Source organism: Pogona vitticeps, chromosome 1, assembly GCF_051106095.1.
Source record: "Pogona vitticeps strain Pit_001003342236 chromosome 1, PviZW2.1, whole genome shotgun sequence".
NCBI classification, from domain to species: domain Eukaryota; kingdom Metazoa; phylum Chordata; class Lepidosauria; order Squamata; family Agamidae; genus Pogona; species Pogona vitticeps.
In genome coordinates, this window is record NC_135783.1 from 333,665,961 (window position 1) to 333,685,755 (window position 19,795).

Below are 19,795 nucleotides of genomic sequence, written 5' to 3' on the forward strand. Positions count from 1 at the left end.
CCAAAAAACCTAATCTTAACATCTCAATCTATACCCAAACACGTCTAAGAGTATTTGTCTCTCTACTCATCTCTCTCTTAAACATTCATTCATTCTTTCATATCTTCTACCACCATTAATCCCCACCCAGGAGCTAGGAAAATAGTAAATGAAAATAAGGCTTCCTAGAGGCATTTTCTTCTCCTTCCCAATGGCCATTAAATCATATATGATATACACCTGGTGCACTCTTTCATTCATTCCAGCAAGCAAAGAGCAACTCATCTATATGGACATCATTAGGCAAGTGAGGGCTGAAGTCATTACAGTAGGGATGGCTGGATATGCACTGTGCCCACCAAGCCATTGTAGAGTAGATCACAGCTATTTTTCTTTTCAAAAACAGAATTAGTAAAGTTCCAACAATTTTTCATAACTAACTGCTGATCAACCATGGAAGAGCTGATTTGTTGTGAGGAGGTTGATTTCTATATCTATATTCTTACCTCTATCCATTATACTGATTCTTTAACTTGATATACCATTTACAACAGGATTGGCAACTTCCAGGTGAACGCACTGCTCTTCTGAACCAAACTGGGGCTGCATTAGCTACTACATTATCAATTTTTTGACCTCATCATTGAATTTCAGCAGCAAATTGGCAGTGCAACAACAAAAATCTTCACCACTTCGCTTAAACATTTAGAAGTCCAAAGTTCTGAACTGTTTTTCTACTAACCAGAACCTACTCAACTTTTACAGGTACACTTTTCCTTAGCAACACTAAGTTTGAATAGAACATCCATCTGTGTTTGATGAGCACATGCAAAGGCAGAGGAATATATAAATACTAGTAGCAATACATCTTAGCCTAGCCAGGTAAAGGTTGCCTCTCCATCTCTGACACCAAACAGTTTTAAAACAAGGCACAAAGTATCTGTGTCCTGTGCATCTTGTTTTAAAATTAAATAGAATTGGCTGCTGCAGCACTGAAACTCAGCAGCAATAGCAACAAAGGCACCAGCATCAGGAGACTGGTGGGGAGGGTAAAACAACTAGTAGGGGCTGCATGTGGACAGCCCATTTGTCCACCCGATGAAGATCCTAACCTGTCTGAGATTCGTTTCAACTGTATCCACTGATGGAGATTTGCTGAAGAAAAACCACTGAATGAATGGATGGGAAGAGGAATTTTAAAAGCTTGTGGATATTGACCTGCATTGCCAGTGAAACCTTAAAACCATTAGTCATGCTGCTGGATGATGATAGGAATTGTAGTCCAACACATCAGGAGAACACGAAGTTGTGGAAAGTTTTTTTGGATCAGCTTAATTCTAAACTGGAAATCAGAGGTGAGCAGATCTGTCTTTTTTGAATGACAATTCACTCTGGGAAGCTAATCTTGGTGAATTCTGGGGGTTGCAGTCCAAAAACACAATTTTTTGGACTGCTTTCTCTAGTTGAAAGAAAACGTAGGAATGATGGGCTTGGCAATATAGCCTGATCCTTAGTGCCTGCTGCAGTTTCAATTTAATTGCATGTAACTACAATACACATGTAGTTACAAAATGGTTGCAGCTGTCTGGCATGAAATATGTTTCTGATGGAGGCCTGGGGGGGGGGGAGAAATCTACACAGTTCTACCCCACTTATGTAAAAGACAGTTCTTTTCAATTGTTCTTTATGGCTGCATTTTATACATACCAGATTTTGTCCAGACAGAACTTCCAGTAAAGCCATCAAAATTTTGCCATCTTTAATATCTACCAACAAATCTTTCACTTCCAGAGGGGGGCTGCACTGTGAAGAAAGGGAGGCAGCATTGAGGAACACAAACAGAATATATATTGTCTCCCAACAGTATTCTAGCTTAGGCCAAACAGGTTAATTCAACAACAATAAATGGACACACACCTGACTCAAGAAATGGAAGAATTCAGGCAACAGTGGAAGGATATTTCATTCAATCAGGACACTTTTATCACTGACCTTCAAGTGGTCTTCCTTCAACAAAGGGACTTCAAGAAGAAGCTTTAACATGAAGCTGCTGAATTAGAATTGACGAAGAAGTTCCTTTCTCTTGATTTTGGTTTAAATTCAATGGACAAAATCTGCACAAGCTGATGGCATCATAAGCCACAGGCTTTTATTGGTCATTAACAATATTTTATTTCAGATCCACCCACCCAAAGTTTCCTTTTGTGCTGAGGAAGCCTTTCAGTGCCTCAGGAGAGAGGGGGCCTTTAATGCCAGAAAATCACCACCAATAGTCCTAATCCTGATATTTAATGGGGCATTAAAGGCTTTCTGCCCCATCCTGAGGCTCCAAAATGCTTCCCCAAGTCAAAAAGACATCCCAAGGAAAGGTCGGAACCTGGAGGGAGTTGAACAGAAAAGTTTAATGACCAATGAAAGCCCACAGTATATGGAAGTGAATTTTGGCCACTAATTACTTACATACCTATCTATCTATATATTAATACCTGCTCTACTACAGGTATTAATAAAATTTTCTCAGCAATTAGAAAATGATTGTATGATCTTAAAGGACGGTTAATGTGAAAGACATATTTTCAATACTTTGAAATTTTAACGGAATTGTTGCAAATGGTATATTCTGTATCTACTGTCATTTAACTTCAGCTTCTATATTTCCCCATACTGAAAACGACACTTCCATTTTTTACGGTTGCATTAAAATAAGGATGTTTTGTTCTCACAATTGGTAATGAGAAGTGTTTTTCTCCTTGCCTGTAAAATAAATTTCGCTGATCTGAATTAGGGTTTTTGCTGCAACTACTGTCATCCATCTTACGCAATCGTACAGATTATGGGATAGTTAGAGCCTTGTGGCATGGAATTTTAAATATTAGAAGGAAGGGATGGGTAGTTTCTTTCTTCTGATCAATCAATCCTTCCATGCTTGTTGTGTGTGCCTTCCTTCAAAAGGGAACAGAAATTAGTTTCTGCAGAGGCATTTTGCACAAATTGTGGAAATCTCAACCCAAACCAATCAATCAACCAACCAACAACAAAAAAAGCACTCCTTGCCTCTCACTCTTGTGTTATGGGTGTATGATCTTGCAGAGGTTAATGGATTCTGTCTCAGTGCCTCTTTTGTCAACACTAAGTAATTTAGTAATATTAAACAAGGGGAATTTCTAGTGCATTGGTATGTTCCACTCTGCAGAGTACACACCTCTCCCTAAAAACTCCATCCCCTGATATTCAGGACAGTCCCTCCTATGTTATTTGCTTTTGAATTCTAAGCAAACGATGGAACCAGAGAATTCTCACAATTATTTCCAGTCTCTATTATCATCCCCAGTGGGGGAGAGGTTCAGATAGATGGGTGCAGAAATGCTTCTACAGCCAGCTCCTGAGCCATATGGGGGAGACTGGCTGGCTGTGTACAGGAGTCCCAGCTGCAAAATGTTTGCATGCAAGAAAGCTAAGAATAGAACAGTATCAGAGGCATAGGCACATCCCCTGACATAATATGCCCACATGAGGTTTGGAAGAAAGTTTTCTAGATCATCACTAAAATAAACTTCTTATTCATGGCTAAGTGTTGGGTTAAATATTATAAAAATTAATTGGACTTTGTTTGTTTGTTTGTTTGTTTGTTTGTTTATCTCATATGCCGCCCACACTACCCAAAAGTCTCTGGGTGGCTTACAACAGTTTAAGTACAATAAAAATATAAAACAATTAAAATTCAATTAAAATATATACTCTAAAAATTGCCATCAGGACCCACTTTGATATTATTTCAATTAAAAGCCTTCTGGAACAGGAAAGTTTTGACCTGTCATCAGCGTTGGCGCCAGAGAACTATGGCATTCCATAGTCTGGGGGCAGCTGCCGAAAAGGCCCTTTGTCTACAAACCATCCCTCTTACATCCTTGAGGGGCGGCTCTTTCAAAAGGGCTCCCTGGCTAGATCTTAGCTGCTGGGTAGGTTCATATGGAAGGAGGCGGTCCTTCAGGTATCCAGGACCCAAGCCATTTAGGGCTTTATACGTCAAAACAAAAACTTTGAATTGGGGCTGGGTAGCAACTGATAGCCAATATAATTCGAACAGAATCAGCCTGATCTGTTCCCTAGTAGACCCACAACTGACCAGCTGCGCAGCTCGATTCTGAACCAGTTGCAGTTACCGGATCGTCTTCAAAGGCAGCCCCATGTATAGAGCATTGCAGTAATCTATACAGGATGTTACCAGTGCACGTGTAACTGTCACGAGACTCTGCTTGTCCAGGTAGGGCCGTAGCTGGTATAATTTCCGCAGCTGAAGGTCGGTGCCTCTGGCCACCGAGTTCACCTCAGCTTCCAGAGTTAGACCGGGGTTCAGGAACACCCCCAGGCTGTAGAGCCTGTCCCTTAGGAGGAGTGCAACCCCATTCAAGGCAGGGAAATAACCCTCTAGCCTGTCCGATGAAGCACCCACTAACAGCACTTCCGTCTTGTCTGGATTGAGTTTCAATTTATTAAACCTCATCCATTATCATGTCCAGACATGAGTTCAGCACAGAAACTGCCTCACCTAGATTGGTGGAAAACGAGAGGTAGAGCTGAGTGTCATCAACATATGGCCGACTCCCTCAACCCAAACCTCTTGATGACCTCTCCCAGCAGTTCCATGTAGATGTTAAACAGCATGGGGGACAGTATCGAGCCCTGAGGAACCCCGTGACATAAATGCCATGGGGCAGAGCAACTGTCCCCCAGCACCACTCTCTGGATACGGTCAGCTAGGAAGGAGTGGCACCACGTTACGGTGGTGCCGCTCGACTCCCAACCCAGCCAGACTATCCAGAAGGACACCATGGTCGATGTTGTCGAAAGCGGCTGAGAGGTCGAGGAGTATCAACAGGGTCACACTCTCCCTGTCTCTCTCCTGGCAAAGGTAATCACTGTACAGGGTCAAATGTCTCCATACCAAAGCCCGGCCTGAAACCTGACTGAAATGGATATTGAAAATTTATTTCATCCAGCAGCGCCTGCTGTTGCCCAGCCATAACCCGCTCGAACACCTTGCCCAAATAAGGGATGTTCGCCACTAGTTGGTAGTTAACCACCAGCCCTGGTCCAAGTTAGTCTTTTTTAGGAGTGGCCGAATTGGCGGTAGGGACCACTCCCTCTCTCAAAGAGGCATTCATGGCCCCCTGGAGGGTTGAGTGGAGTGTTGGTAGAACGGGCAGATCCAAGCACCCTGTCCACATCCTCGGGTCTCAACAACTGAAATTCATCCATTAATACCTGACTTAAGCATGGCACACTGGACACATCCTCTGATTCTGCACTAATGGTGCAGTCAAATCCACTGCAAATCTGAGCAATTTTCCCATCAAAGTGAATGGCAAACATATCACAGAGAGCTGATGAGCGATTTGGGACCACCACCGGATTTCCTGGTTGAAGAAGATCGAAGATCCTGGACCACCCAAAACAGCTATACTGGGTGACATTCTAAAGAAACAATACAGATAGCGAAATACTGCCGTTTTGCCAACCATATTGCCATGAAATAGCCTGATAATGGACTCTAAGTCATGTTCGATCAGACTCCCAGCAGGATATCTTCCACCTGCGCTCCAGCTGTCTCCTCTCTCACTTCATCGCCTGCAGTTCAGATATATACCAAGGAGCTGTCCAGGTTCTGCATGCAGGGAGAGGGCGCTTAAGCACAATTGTGCCAACTGCTCGGGTCATCTCCCTATTCCATAGGGTGACCTGAGCTTCGACAGGAGCAATGACCATATCAGATGGATAATCCCCCAGAGTATTCAGGAAACCATCCGGATCCATTAGTCTCCAAGGGCAAATCATCTTAATAGATCCCCCACCCTTGCAGAGAAACTAAACTTGACCAGGAAGTGGTCTGACCATGAGAATAGGGTCACAACCAGCCCCTCCACATCCAAACCACCATCTTCCAGTCCCGTTGAGAAAACCAGATCCAAGGTATGGCCCTTCTCATATGTCGGGCCAATGACACATTGAGACAGCCCCATGGTTGTCATGGCGGCCATGAAGTCCTGAGCCGCTCCAGTCAAGGCAGCCTCGGCATGAATGTTGAGGTCCCCCAGCACCAACAGCCTGGGAGTCCTCAACACCAGGTCTGAGGCTACCTCTGTCAGCTCAGGCAGGGAGACCGTTGGTACACAGTAGGGTGGGCGGTCTTGTAAGACCAACACACAATACAGGTCCTCAAGACCTCCTCTCAAAGGGAGAGGAAGCCTGGTCAAGGAGATACAACTCCTATAGACTATAGCCACTCCCCCTCCCCGACCCTCCGAGCGACATTGGTGCTGGACTGAGTACCCAGGCGGACACAGCTGGGAGAGAGGGACACCACCGTCCTCTCCCACCCAGGTCTCAGTAATGCATGCCAGGTCAGCCCCCTCATCCAGAATTACATCCTGGGTGAGGGCAGTCTTATTCTGTACCAACCTGGTGTTCCTCAACAGCACCGTGTGGCTCGAGGGTTTGCTGATATGGTCACCTGATACCATCTGGTTGGGGGTAGGACGAGAAGAGGGGACAGATGTAAGATATCTAACCTCTCTTCTCCTACGCGGGCATGTTCTACCCCCACCGCCATTCTTTCCTCTACCCAGCACCACCTCAATGGCTGCCCCCTCCAACGCCCTCCCCCCTTCCTATTCCCTCAGACCCACTGTGGGTCTCTACTTACTCAACCTGATGGCAACTGACAACCCAATCACAATAAAACCCCTTGTAAAGCCCCTTCTCCCCCCGAGCCAGGTGGCTGGTGTTGAGGAGGGGGTGGAGCAGCCAGAAGTAGCAAGGCTGAGGGAGTCCAAGCCAAACTCTCTCCCCCCCAGGAAGGCAGGCAGCTGGCAGCAGCACAGCACACTGTCTCTCCTCCAGTGCCTGTGGGGTGGCAGATGATGGTGGCTCCCCCGAAAGCAGGAATGTCGGTAAAAATGTTACTTGTTTAACAGGATTACCTTTTCCAGATGTAGATTCATCCATCTGGTAAAAGTCCTTTTTTGGACATTTTGCCTCTCCACTAGAAAAGAAAGGAATAGAATACAAAGTTATTTCAAGAGGGGGAAGCCCCTGTTCAAAAGTAACCCTCCATATACAAAGGAACAGTATCTAGTTTTACTTTACTACTACCAATTTAAATTATGATTCATACAATCTATCAAATAAATTAAGAACAGAAGCAGTAAAATCTGAGTGTGCTCTCCTGCATGCATGCAGAAAGACAGACACATAAACACACACAGGTGAAAGATGGGATTAAAGTGCAATAAACAAACAAATGCTACAAAGAAAACTATGCAGAAATGCATGATCCCATATTACTTCTAAGATTGTTTAAGAAGAAATAGCAGACATATAGAAAAAATCAGGATTGGTGACATGGGAAAAGGAGTCAGGTTTTCTGACATTTATACTCCTTTTTTTTACTTCAAAATTTCAAAGGAGCTTCATGGTGTTTTTTTTTAAAGGATAAAATATAAAGCAGATCAGAAAACAGAACATACAGTAAAAGCACAAAGAGAAGAGCAGCAACTCCTAGCAAAAGCTGTTAAAGCAACATCAAAGACTTAGGTGAACTGATCTGGCACTTAAAAGGTAAAAAAAAAAAATCACAAGTGGAATTATCCCAAGATACTTTGTTAGCACCTCCCCCCTAAATTAAGATATACATTACCCAAAGCCACTCAACTTACACTGGTGAAGAAAAAGTCTCTCAAATACCTCTCCCCATCTCTAGCGACTATACCGTGATATACTATGGCTAAAAACCTGCTGTGAAACTTTATGCAGTATAAGGCTGATCATGCTGGTGGTAGCAAATTTCAGGAATTAAACACTCTCCCTCATCCCACAACTTTCCAAAAATGAAAGGATCCGGAGAGAGCCTCAGAACCTTTGGCGGGGCAGGTGGGAATCACAAGTTTTAAATTTCCAAAATCATTGCGGTTGATGACACAATCAGCATTACGCAGAGTACAGTTGCACAACAGGGTTTCAGCCAATAAAAACAACATGAAGAACTAGTATCTGTTGCCCTTGAATAACATTCAAATGTTCTATTTGAGGCACTCTCTACAATGATATAGCCATGAAATCAATTGAACACATCTAGCAGCGGATTAGAAATACAGTACAGTAATACCAGAATCAGGGCGCTGACACACTTAAGACTTTTCCTAGAAACTATTCAACTAACTTCGAAAAGTCATCAAAGGCATTAAAAAAAGATCTCCTTTGACCAGCCGGTTAATATACTGCCTGGGTTGATTGCTTTTTTCGCTTCCGCTTGCCAATTTTATTTTTGCAATTTTAAGTTTTTAAAATAGATTGTTTTGTTTTTTAATTAAATAAAAAGTAGAGCACTTTGTTCTTAAAGGCAGCCTAGAAATATTATTTATATCTAGGTCTATAGAATATATCCCACTTTCCCTTTCTTTTCCCACCTCATGGTTTGTAGAACTCCCACTATGAGCCATTTCAATTTGTAAGTCTCGTACAGACTCCATAAATATTATACAGTTTCCATAAAACCGAACGGACATGTTTTCTTTGCACCTACCCTTGTGAAAAGGTGTAGCTAGAAAATAAAATAAAAATAAAATGAAATAACATAAGTCCTGCCTTAACTTTGCTACCCGCATGCATCCAGTTTACTGGATCTGAGTTGTGTTTTTCTAGGCATCTAGAGAGCAGTAACAGGATTATAAATACCATAATTACACACTGCATACGGCCAGGCCTGTTCACCAACCCCATGGCTTTGTGCCAGGAAGCAGTAACACACGCTAAAATTCAATAATATAAGCAGTAAAAGAGAATGGTCTGGTTTTGGTTTTAACTTCACTTTAGGCTCCATAAGGACAACAGGAACTCAATATGAGAAACATCTCCCATGCCTTGCGTTTCTTCTCATACTGCTGTAATCAAGTCTCAAGGACGGGAAGAGGTTCTAGGGTTCAGAGTAGCTTAAGGCAGGAGTGGACAACCTGTGGCCTTCTGTGCCATTCACCCTTGCGGCCCCTGTTTTATTTCTTCCTCACAAAGGCTCACACTCCTTCCTCCTCTTCATGCTGCCACCAGATGTTATTTCTTTAACATCAATTAAGTACAGTGGCGCCTCGCTTAACAAGCGCACCATAGAACGACGAATCCCCATAGCGAGGGGTTTTTTTCGATCGCAACTGCGATCGCAAAGCGATGGCACCAATGGGCGAAACTCGCATAGCGAAGGTCGGTAAGCGAAACGCTTACCGACCTTCACTTTGCAACCCGCGGATCAGCTGTTCAGTGGCTCCAAAATGGCCACCGGAAGCCCCGAAATGGCCGCGCGCAGCGTTTTCGCACCCTTGGTAAGCGAGGGGAGGGCGCGAAAATGGCTGCCGGCCATAGGAAAACATCGCTGAACTGTGAGTTTTCGGCCCATTTGGAACGCATTAAACGATGTTTAATGTGATCCAATGGGTTTTCTTGATCCGTTCAGCGATGTTTTCACATAGCGCTATGCGAGGCACCACTGTACTGAACAGTTATGCTGCCAAACACAATCAGTTTATTGAACAGGGTAGGGTTAATATTCAGTTGGGAACTGCAGTATAAATCACAGGAAGTGAATCACATATATTAAACAAGGTTTGGTTCATTCAAATCACTCTTTTAACTCTCCCTATCTGTCTCTGACCCTCCTGGTCCAATTCCCAAGCCTCCAGCAATCTAACCCTCTTTTCAGCAACCCCTCTCTCCTTCTTCCTGACCCCTCAAACTCTTCTCTGGCCCCGCCTTCTGGTCTCTCTATTGGCTCTCCCATCAAGGTTCCGCAGTGACGGACAGATGACGTCTAGGCTATCCGCTACACCTTCCAACCACATTAGGACCTTATTTTAAATGTCCTCTCCGTAAAATCATCTGAGTCCTCTACTAAGAGTGATCTGTGTTTTCCAAGACGGCTTGCTTGGCAGGTAAAAAAGGGAATGAGAACAAGAAAAGAGCAAGAGAGAATGAGGTGGAAAAGAAAGGTGTGTGTGTGTATCTGAGTGTGAGATACATACACACAGAGAGAGGAGGTAGCAGAAAGAGAAATGGGATACAGCAATCCCGCCCACCTTTAGGGGCCATCCCAACCCGTGGCTATGGCTCCACCCACTGTTGTCAGGTAACTTTGGACAGATGATCCCAAAGGAAGGTAACTTCTAAGGAATGATTCTGTTTGTGGTAGCAAAGGGTTCGTTCCCTCGGTTTAGGGAATGTTGGGGTCAAAAGTCAAATTTCAGAGTCAATGTACAAATTCATATTTTGTGTCCATTTCAAAGCACGTTATTTAAGTTATAGTCCAGCTGATGGATGGCGACCAGTGCAGAAGTAGGAACAATGAAGTAGCAATGAAAAGCAGAGCTGCTTTATTTAAGACCTATGCAGCTGCGTAGAGTATCTCAAAAGAGGGGAAATGGCTTAGCAAATAAAATAACTCTATAAACATAAACTAAACCAATAACAATAGTAGATTAAGGAACAACTACAAGTTCGTGTGAATCAGCAGTAATACCAGAACATAGCACACAAAAGCTTTTTAGAACAGAGAAAGTTTTGACCATGGGCAGAGTTGTCAGGCTCCAGATGCTGAAAATTTCAAAGGTGCCTTCAAGAAGTTAGAGCTTAAATAAAGGTTCAGAGATACTTATTCATCCATCATTCTGGAAGAGACAAAGATGCTGCAGGCTGATGAACCTTGTTTGCACATGGCTGCAGGTTTCTGTGAACAAAGGGCAAGGAATCTGGATACTATAAAGTGTTGGAGGATTTCAACTGGTGACTCTGCGAGAAGCATGTAGTTATCTTACTCCATTGCATGATAGTAGGTCATGGTAAGGCAGAGATGAACAACTTGGGGGTTGATATGAATTCAGGCCACATGATTTAAGTACCCCAAATACCAATTTTTCAAAACTGGAAGTGCATTCTAGCCATTTCCAGATTTTGAGTGTGTGCGTGTGTTTTTTGCACAGATATGCCAAAGTCAACTGTTCCCACCCTAGACCTAAGCAAGTGGTGAATAATGGTGCCTCCCAACACTGCTCTTGGTTTTGTCTCTTGGTACCCTAATGTCTCCTTGTTTCTGAACCCCTAGGGGAAATTAACCCAGATAATGAATAGAATGAAAGATAATTAACCCAGATAATAAAATATGAAGCCCATCACCTGGCACCACTGGAGCAAGAAATCTAGGCTAAAGCTACTACCTCAACATGTCCCTTGCTTGCTGGCTTTCCAAATGCTCAACAGTTGAGAAGCATAGTTTCTTTTGATATGGTGAACACAACTTGCAAGCTATCTCTCTTGTTTGAGAAACAAACTTCTAAGTTTCCATTTCTTACTGCTGAAGTGGCTTTGAAAGCAATAAGGTGGGATACAAATGTAAGATGAAGGAGGAGGTGAATGACAATGACACCGAGGAATGTCTGGTCCTCTATATCAGTGGTCCCCAACTTGGGCCTCCAGATGTTCCTGGACTTCAACTCCCAGAAATCCTGGCCAGCAGAGGTGGTGGTGAAGGCTTCTGGGAGTTGTTGTCCAAGAACATCTGGAGGCCCAAGGTTGGGGACCACTGCTCTATATGTTTCAACTTCAGCTCTCAGATACACCAGCAGGCATGCCAATGCTTAGTTTGCATAAGATGTTATTCAAAATAGATGGAAGGCTAACAATCCTCTTGGCCAACCAAGCCAAGGGGGTTCGTTGGCCAAGGAGCACTATGATAGCCCCAATCCAGTCCTCCTGGTGTTGCTTAGTGCATATAGTTGCCCTTCAGATATATTTTGAAGACTACAGCCTCCCAGAGAATATATAGCAATATAGTAATACCTATACAGTATTACTATAGAGTAATATAGGTATTACTCTATAGGAAACTTCAGCTGGTCAAAATTAGGATTTACCATATACTCAAAATTATTAGCCCACTCATCAATGCATTGGCAATGGCCGAGTCACACTCTCTTTGAACTTATTTCAAACTAGCTTTAACTCTTACTTTCAACTCATAAATTTGAGATAGCACACTGAGATCTCTCATTGCATGTCCAGTCTATGCATTCAGGCTTCAGAACCCCTTGAGCAGTGCATGCAAGCAAGTAACAATGGTTCATCGACATTCTAGAACCTCAGCATGTCCAAACAGTATTTACATAACATGCCTCTGCAGGATGGTTCAACAGGAAAAAAAAACCTGGAAAAAAAATAGGGCTATGGGCTACCATTCACAGAGCCCAAACTAGCTTGGAAAGTTCACGAGTTGCAGTCAAAAAACCCTAACATTTCCTAACTGTCCAGTAAAAAGTAAACTTGGATCAAAACAAGATAAAAGATCATTTTAGCAATTAGAATGTGATCTGAGGTTATCCCTCCAGAGATGAATTCCTTTACAACTGCACATGCACAGTTCAAATGAAGCCTGTGTTTACTTCCTGATGACAAATCAAAAAATAAAACCAAACTATGAACTATCTCTGGAGGCAAAACTGTTGAAGCTGAGGCTTTCCTACTTTCGGCACATCATAAGAAAGCAGGATTCTCTGGAAAAGACAATAATGTTGGGAAAGGTGGAAGGTAGCAGGAAAAGAGGAAGGCCAAGCGCTAGATGGAGTAGCTTACTAAAAGAAGCCACAGAGTTGAGTTTACAAGCGCTGAGCATGGGAGCAAGATTTTCAAAAGCCTCCCTACCTGCTCCTGCTGCTGCCACCACAACTACTACTCCATCCTCAGAGGCAGTGAGCCCGGCTTCCCTGCCGCAAGCCAGCAGCTGCCTCTGAGCCTGAGCCTGCCGCCCAATGCACTCCTAATGCGCTCCTAACAGGGAAGCCAGGACCACTGCCTTTGAGGCTGGCAGTGGAGGCAGCAGCGGTGCAAGAGGAGGAGGAGCAGCAGCGGCAACAGGAACAGCGAGGGAAGTGATGGGGGCAGAGGGAACGGGGCTGGGCATCCCGTTTTGCTGAAGTAAAACGAAGCTCGGGGGGGGGGGGAATTTGGTGTTTCATTTTGTTTCAGCAAAATGGAACCTCCGAACCAGGTCACAAACCGAACTGCAAACGAGCCTGGTTTGTCAGGTTTTCTGGTTTGCAATTTGGTTTGTGTCTGTGGCGTCCGCCCAGGTCCTGAATATTCATATGCCATCTGCATAGACCAATGGGAGTGCTGGAAGGGCGGAGTCACAAGATATAAGAGACTCAGCAGGTGGGGGGGAGTTTGGATAGAGAGATAGAGTGTGTGTTAGGGCAGAGGTCCCCAAGCCCCCCCACCTGTCCACGGCCCAGTGCCAGTCCATGGCCTGAGCCGGACCGGGCCGCCGAGACAGACCTCCTGCCCCCCCCCGCACGCATGTATGCCCACACAGCCCGTTTGCGGCTGCACACGTGCTCCAGCACACCCGTGTGAGTGCTGCGCTGCAGTTGTCTGTGTGCATGAGTGCGTGTGTGCCCAGACAAGCACAGTGCCAGTTTGCGCATGCACACGAGTGCAACTGTGCCCGTGTGAGCGCCGCACTGTCATTTGCACATGCATATGACTGCGCGGGCGCCTGTGCAAGAAAGTGCACATGCTTGTTCACGCATGCGCATGAGCGCAGGGGTGCCCCACCTTCCCCAGCTGGTCCGCGGACCGAAGAAGGTTGGGGACCGCTGTGTTAGGGAGTTGAAGAGACTTAGAGAGGGTTTTAGAGTTTGAGCGGGGGAGTGGTGGTTGAGAAGGATAAAGAAGAATGCTTGTTTAAGAGTTCACATCATTGCTTGTTCTGTCAACACCTGTATCGATAAACAATTTCTATTTGGTTCTTTTAAAATGACATATGGCCTGGACCTCAATTATTAATAATAGGTATGGTTGATGAAATCAACTGGTGGCAGCTGAGGGGCACATAGGGTGAGCTCCTAGTTTCGTGAAACAAGCATGGGCCACATGAAGATCATGACAGTGCCCGTCTCTAGACACAAGTCAAAAATTACAGTGACCTGGAGGATGTTAAAGGCTGCAATTTATTACATCCTATGTTGTAATAAGATGGGTGATGCGGTGCAGAAGTTAGGGTGTGCTAGACTACGACTCAGGGGACCTGTGTTTAAATCCCCATTTGGCCTTGAAAATTCACTGGGGATCGATGTTTCCTCTAAGTTCAGCACTGCTGGGTGGGGCTCCACCCCCCCCATGTGCACAACTGTGTTCCTCTGTGTGGGGTTCCTTTGTGACTGGAACGAAAGGGGCTGGAAAAGATCGGTGTGAGTGCACGGAAGAGGAAGAAAGCTGCACGGAGGAGAGTAGCATGCACTCACGCAGTTGCACACCTAAGAGGGAACCTTGCTGGGGATAGTTATGGTAAACCTCATATACTTTAAACACCCTATTAGGATGAACTTAAGTCTTTTAAGATGTCACAGAACATTTTGCTACAGCAAGGTTGGCACAAAAGAGAATGCCACCCACAGCTCTACTGGGGAGTGAATTAGACAACCACACAGACTGCAGAATGGGATGGAGCACACTCAGCCACTCCCAATCACCTGCAGCTCAAGCGCTGTGCCAGAAAGGAGCAGAACACCTTGCCAAAGGGGCAGGATAGATCGCTCTAACTTAAAACACATGTGGGTGCCGGAAAATAGGGTGAACCAAAACACACAAAAAGCAAAGCCAATATTAAGTTATATCCTCATCTGATTTCCCCCTTCACATATTTAAGGGAAATGTATTTTAACAGAATTAGTGTCCATAGAAGGGACACCATTTATGTGAACCATGTAGGTATACATATAAGCAGGCTCCTAAAACTGACCCACACGTTATTCAGAAGTATGATGATACAGCTTTGGAAGGATTGGGGGGGGGGGGGCTCAGCTTTTTCTGCAAGGGCAGGATGTACCATTTTGTACCACCCGAAGAATCTTCAAAAATTGCCATTTTAATTGAGTAGGACTTCAAAACAATAAAAGACCTCCTGGATTTGCATTGGCTTTGCTAGCCACTTAATAAAATGATGTTATTTACTAAAAATAGCCCTTCTTGTTCTAGTGGGATTAGAACAGTAAAGCCTAATTTAATTGAAAAATAACTTCGCCCCATGGTTGTTGTTTTTTAATTCCTTAAGTCTGCCAAGCTTAAATCGCACAAGTTATGAGCTTGCTCACTCTGATTTGTACATCATTCTCAGCAACAAATGCACCATCTCTCCCAACTCTCAGCTCTGGCATTTTGCTCTAGTTTTACTGGAAGAGGGGGTGAAGTGGAAAACATTCAGCCATTAAGGCTAAATATTGTTCTCTTTCTCAACACCGTCTTCCTCAACACTGACTACAACTCCTGTCGTTGCCAACCATTAATCACGCTTTCTTAAGATGGCAGGACTCACAATTCAACAACCAATGCAATTGTGTACAATGAGATATAGGAATTTTTTATGTATGTATGTATGTATGTATGTATGTATGTATGTATGTATGTATGTATGTATGTATGTATGTATGTATGTATGTATGTATGTATGTATGTATGTATGTACTGCCCCATTAACGCAACAGCACTATTCTGGGCAGTTTAAAAACAAGTTAAAACATATATTACACAAACAATAAACGTTGAGTTAAAAACACTAACAGAAACGTTAACTAAACCGCCTAGGCCCACGACACAGTTCAGAAAGTTTCCTTATACAGATCCTCTTTTTGTACCACAGAAAAGAAACTGGTGTAAGCAGAGTACTGTGAAACCTTTATTGGTCAAGATTTGTCAAATTGTGCCCCACTCCAGAATCAACACAGGCGCGATTCCCTTCCACTACATAGGCAGCGCCAGGCAAAATATTTTGCTGCCTGAGGCAAAATTGGAAAGAGAGCTTCCCACACTCCTCCAGACTCAAGGTGCATTAGTGTATTAGGCTGGCCCAGTTATTTTGGCACACGAGACAGGAAATCTGACAATTGCCTCTCCTCTTTTCTGGCAGTAAAAATATTATTGTAATAAATAATTAACAATGGCCTACTCTTTCCTAATAATCAAAAATTTGATGTCTGAGATCACAGCTGCATTAGGCCTAATGACGGAGCCGGCCTTGTCAAAACAGTGCCCTGTTTATAGACAAATATCACATATGTGCACAGATTCTCCAGATGTTCTCCTTCATACAAACAGATCATGCAGAAGTAGACGGCGATTCTGGTTTTTGATTCTCCATAACACTCATAGGCACAATTACTGCACTGCCCCAGATAGCTCACTACACCACATTGGGAGTCGCCTCTATAGGGAGGAAGGGCCAAATAAGATCTCTTGAGGTGTCGTGTGCTTTCTTGCCCCAAAATCACCTGGCCTTGCTCCCAAATTACACATCACACTTCAGAGTGATCCTAGCATGATTTCGCATGACTCAGGCTGGGACAATATGGCCATCTATTTGCACTCTTATTGTAAAAAGAAAGTTAAAATGTCCTCTGTGCCACGCCAGAACATGCTGAGATCCAAAGCACCATGCAAAAAGATAAGAAATTACCACCATTTACTCTGAAGCAGAAATTCTTAAACTTTCACATCTTATATCAGTCACTCCCTCACAAAACCAAGATCTCACCATAATAGAAACAAAAAGCCAATTTTTTTTCTGGTATGTACATTTATAGGACAACTGGTGTTCTGTTACCATAATGATCTTTTTAAAAAGCTTAAGGGGCATTAAAGCTTACAGTATAATTATTGAGACCAAACACAAACAAAATACCAAGTGTGTAGATAGCTGAAAACTGTTTTCATTCGTTCATTCGTTTAGTCGTGTCTGACTCTTCATGACCCCATGGACCACAGCATGCCAGGCCCTCCTATCTTCCACTGCCTCCTGTACGAAAACTGTAGTATGTGTATTTATTGCATATTTCAGAGTTACAGTAACTGTAAAACAGGAGCATAGTTCATTAAAATAAAGACTAGAGATGGGGATGAAGCACCATTTTGGTGCCAAACCTGACAACCCACAACCCACAAATTGCCCCTCAGTGACCTGACAAACAAGGAATCAATTTGTCAGTTCATCGGGTCTTGTTTTAAAAGACAGCTCATCTTAAAACAGCTCATCTTAAAAAAATGAAGAAACCCCCGCCTTCCTATGTTGTGTGGCATATGACGACAAAGGGAAAAGGGATCAAAGTGATCCCCCAGCCCAGCTGCCTTTGCAAAGGCAGCTGGGGTGGGGTTGCTTGGGTCCCCCTTTGCTCCTCTTCCTATGCCCCGGCGGGGATAGGAAGAGGAGTGTTGCCTGACAGAAGCAATTCCCCCATCCCTGCTGTCTTTGCAAACGCAGGAGGGCTGGGGGATCGCTTTAATCCCTCTCCCCCTCATCTTCCTATACTACAGGAACATAGGAAGAGGAGGAAAAGTGGAACCCAAACCGTCCTGCAGCCCCAAGGGTGGGATTCCCTTTGGGCAGGCTTTAGCAAGCCAACCAAACGGAAAATCCCTCTCTGCTTATGCCCCCAAGGAGGCATACGCTGATCTGCAGGGGCATAAGCAGATACTGAACAAAGGGACAAATATAAAAGTTATACCTGTTGCTTCGTATTCGTCGGGGTCTCTGGACTCCGAGAATACGAAGCAATGAATATCTCACAAATCAAGGATACTCAACAAAATATCCCGATTCGTTTTTATATTGGTCCTCATGCTAACGAAGACTGAAAGCTGAAAGTTACTATTAGGTTACAGAGAGATGATTCATCACAGGTTAGAAGAGCAGATAGCAAATTGTACCAGAGGATGTGAGAAAAGCAAGTTTCTAGTAAATACTTCCGGCTAACCTAACCTCCGTTTTTTTTAACATTTCTGATGAGAGGCTTTTCCTACATCAGTTTGAGTCCACCTAATTATGTATTTTTCAACAAGGCACCTGTGTTAATCTGTTTCAGACATGAATAGCAGAAATACAAACGTAGGAGTTGTGACATCTTGTCTAAGAAGTTCTATCAGTTTTAAAGAGTTACCTAAACAGTTCTCCTTGGACATGATGCCAACTCAGCACAATTATCTAATTGTTGACACCAGGATATCTATGTAATCAGCACTTCCCCCGACCATTATTTGGGCGCTTTCATTCTAAATGCCCATTACTAACATAATTGTCACCCTCTTTCTCAAATTCAGTCAGTTCCCAGACCTACACAATGTACCTTCTGTGTATAAAACTGATCTAAATACGTACTGTATGTCCGGCTGATTGGGTAGCTCAGTGAGTTAGACAGAGGTACAAAGTTTGATTCCCCTTTGTGCATCCTGGAAGCCTGAGTAGGCTTCAGAAAGCTGCCCAGTCTCAAGATGCCCCCACAGGAAGGGAATCGTAAAGCACTTCTGAGTACTGTCCACCTTGAAAACCTTGGAAAGGGCCACCATAAGTCACAATAGACTTGACAGCACACACATCACCAAATGTGCTGGAGGAAGTGATCTACAAAAGCTCACAGGTGAAATAAATCCAACTTTAAGGTGCTGCAAAACTTGTTTTTATTTCTGCTGTACAAAATTCTGTGTTTTTAACAGTTTAAAGAACATTAGACAGAAATTTTTGACCAGTCCAAAAGAAAGAATATTCTCCCTGGTCGTCATCTCACACACGATTCAGGACCAACCACACATAGCAATTTATATACTTTTTCTTTCTCAGGGTGACAATTCCCAACCTGTCAACCATCACAGTCAATGGACGTATTGACTACACGATTCCAGGAGTCGTAGTGCAAAAAGGAACTTTTCAGAGCTTTGTTGTTTTGGTGAGAAGATTGACTTCCCCAATACAAGGAAGGACCTTCAAGGAAAGGGTTTTTCCTCTGGACTACAGCAAGAGAGTAAAGATTTTAATTTTTATTTTTAAATTGCTTTCTCAGCTGCTCTGTTCCCATTAACAAGGGCTCCCTCTCCCAACAGTCTCCTTGCAAAAACTTTGCTGATGCTTCACTACACAGTGTTGCCTCATTGCAACAAACTGCTGTCAGAAGAGGTCCACGTTTTCCGAAAAAATTCAGAGGGAAAGCTGTGTTGGTTTGTAGCCAAAATCAGATAAATCTTGTGACACCTTAAATCTTGGCAGATTTAATCAGGCACACCATTTCAAGGATGGCACAGAGTACAACCTCAGTGGAGAGACACATGTGGGGACATGTGGAATGTGAAATATAAAAGGGTGGATTTGATTTAAATCACTATTTAAATAAAAATATTTTGAGAATTTAAATTTTAAAAATCCATTTTTAAAATTTAAATGGCGATTTAAATCAATTTGATTTTTAAAAAATCATTCAGTTTTATCTACCCTGAAATGTAAGGATTTTAAGGATTATTTAACAGTCTTATAGTGTCGTTATGCTCGCGGTTATACTTGCATCTGAAGAAATGGCCTGTAGTCCACAAAACCTAATGCCAAATCAAATCTGCTAGTCTGTAAGGCATTTAAGATTGTCTGGTTGTTGGTTTTGCTGTCCACATGTAGCAATCCATTTTGCTTAAAGTTTCTTTTTAAAAATACAGCTGTTGTTCTATTTCAGTTTTGTTTTTGACTACTGTCAGCCTACTACATATTTTAAAGTCTATTACTATTTTCCTTTAAACACAACCATGCCAGTTTCTGCTATAACCTTCTCTGGGTTAAGTTATACAGCTGTTCTCAATGGGACCATCTTTTATCTAATTGATTATGGCGAAAAGCACCATGCCATTCTCAAATAAGAAGCTACAGCAGAGAACTAAAGGTAGGATAAACAATGTTATTTCAAGCATAGCCAATAAC

General features: G+C 43.3%; 1 protein-coding gene across 3 annotated transcripts in view; it reads right to left on the bottom strand.

Annotated features, from left to right (window-relative positions):
* The window catches only part of CLMN (calmin), an 89,614-nt gene that overhangs the window by 31,851 nt on the left and 37,968 nt on the right, over positions 1–19,795 (bottom strand). Inside the window, exons 2-3 of one of the 3 annotated variants that reach the window (XM_072986622.2) lie at positions 6,960–7,021; positions 1,687–1,782 (exon numbers count right to left, since the gene is read on the bottom strand). In XM_072986622.2, coding sequence (XP_072842723.2) covers positions 1,687–1,782; positions 6,960–7,021 — 158 coding nt within the window. Of the gene's footprint in view, positions 1–1,686; positions 1,783–1,971; positions 2,078–6,959; positions 7,022–19,795 lie in introns of those variants that run through there. The other 2 variants (XM_072986624.2, XM_072986623.2) reach the window with 2 other exon arrangements.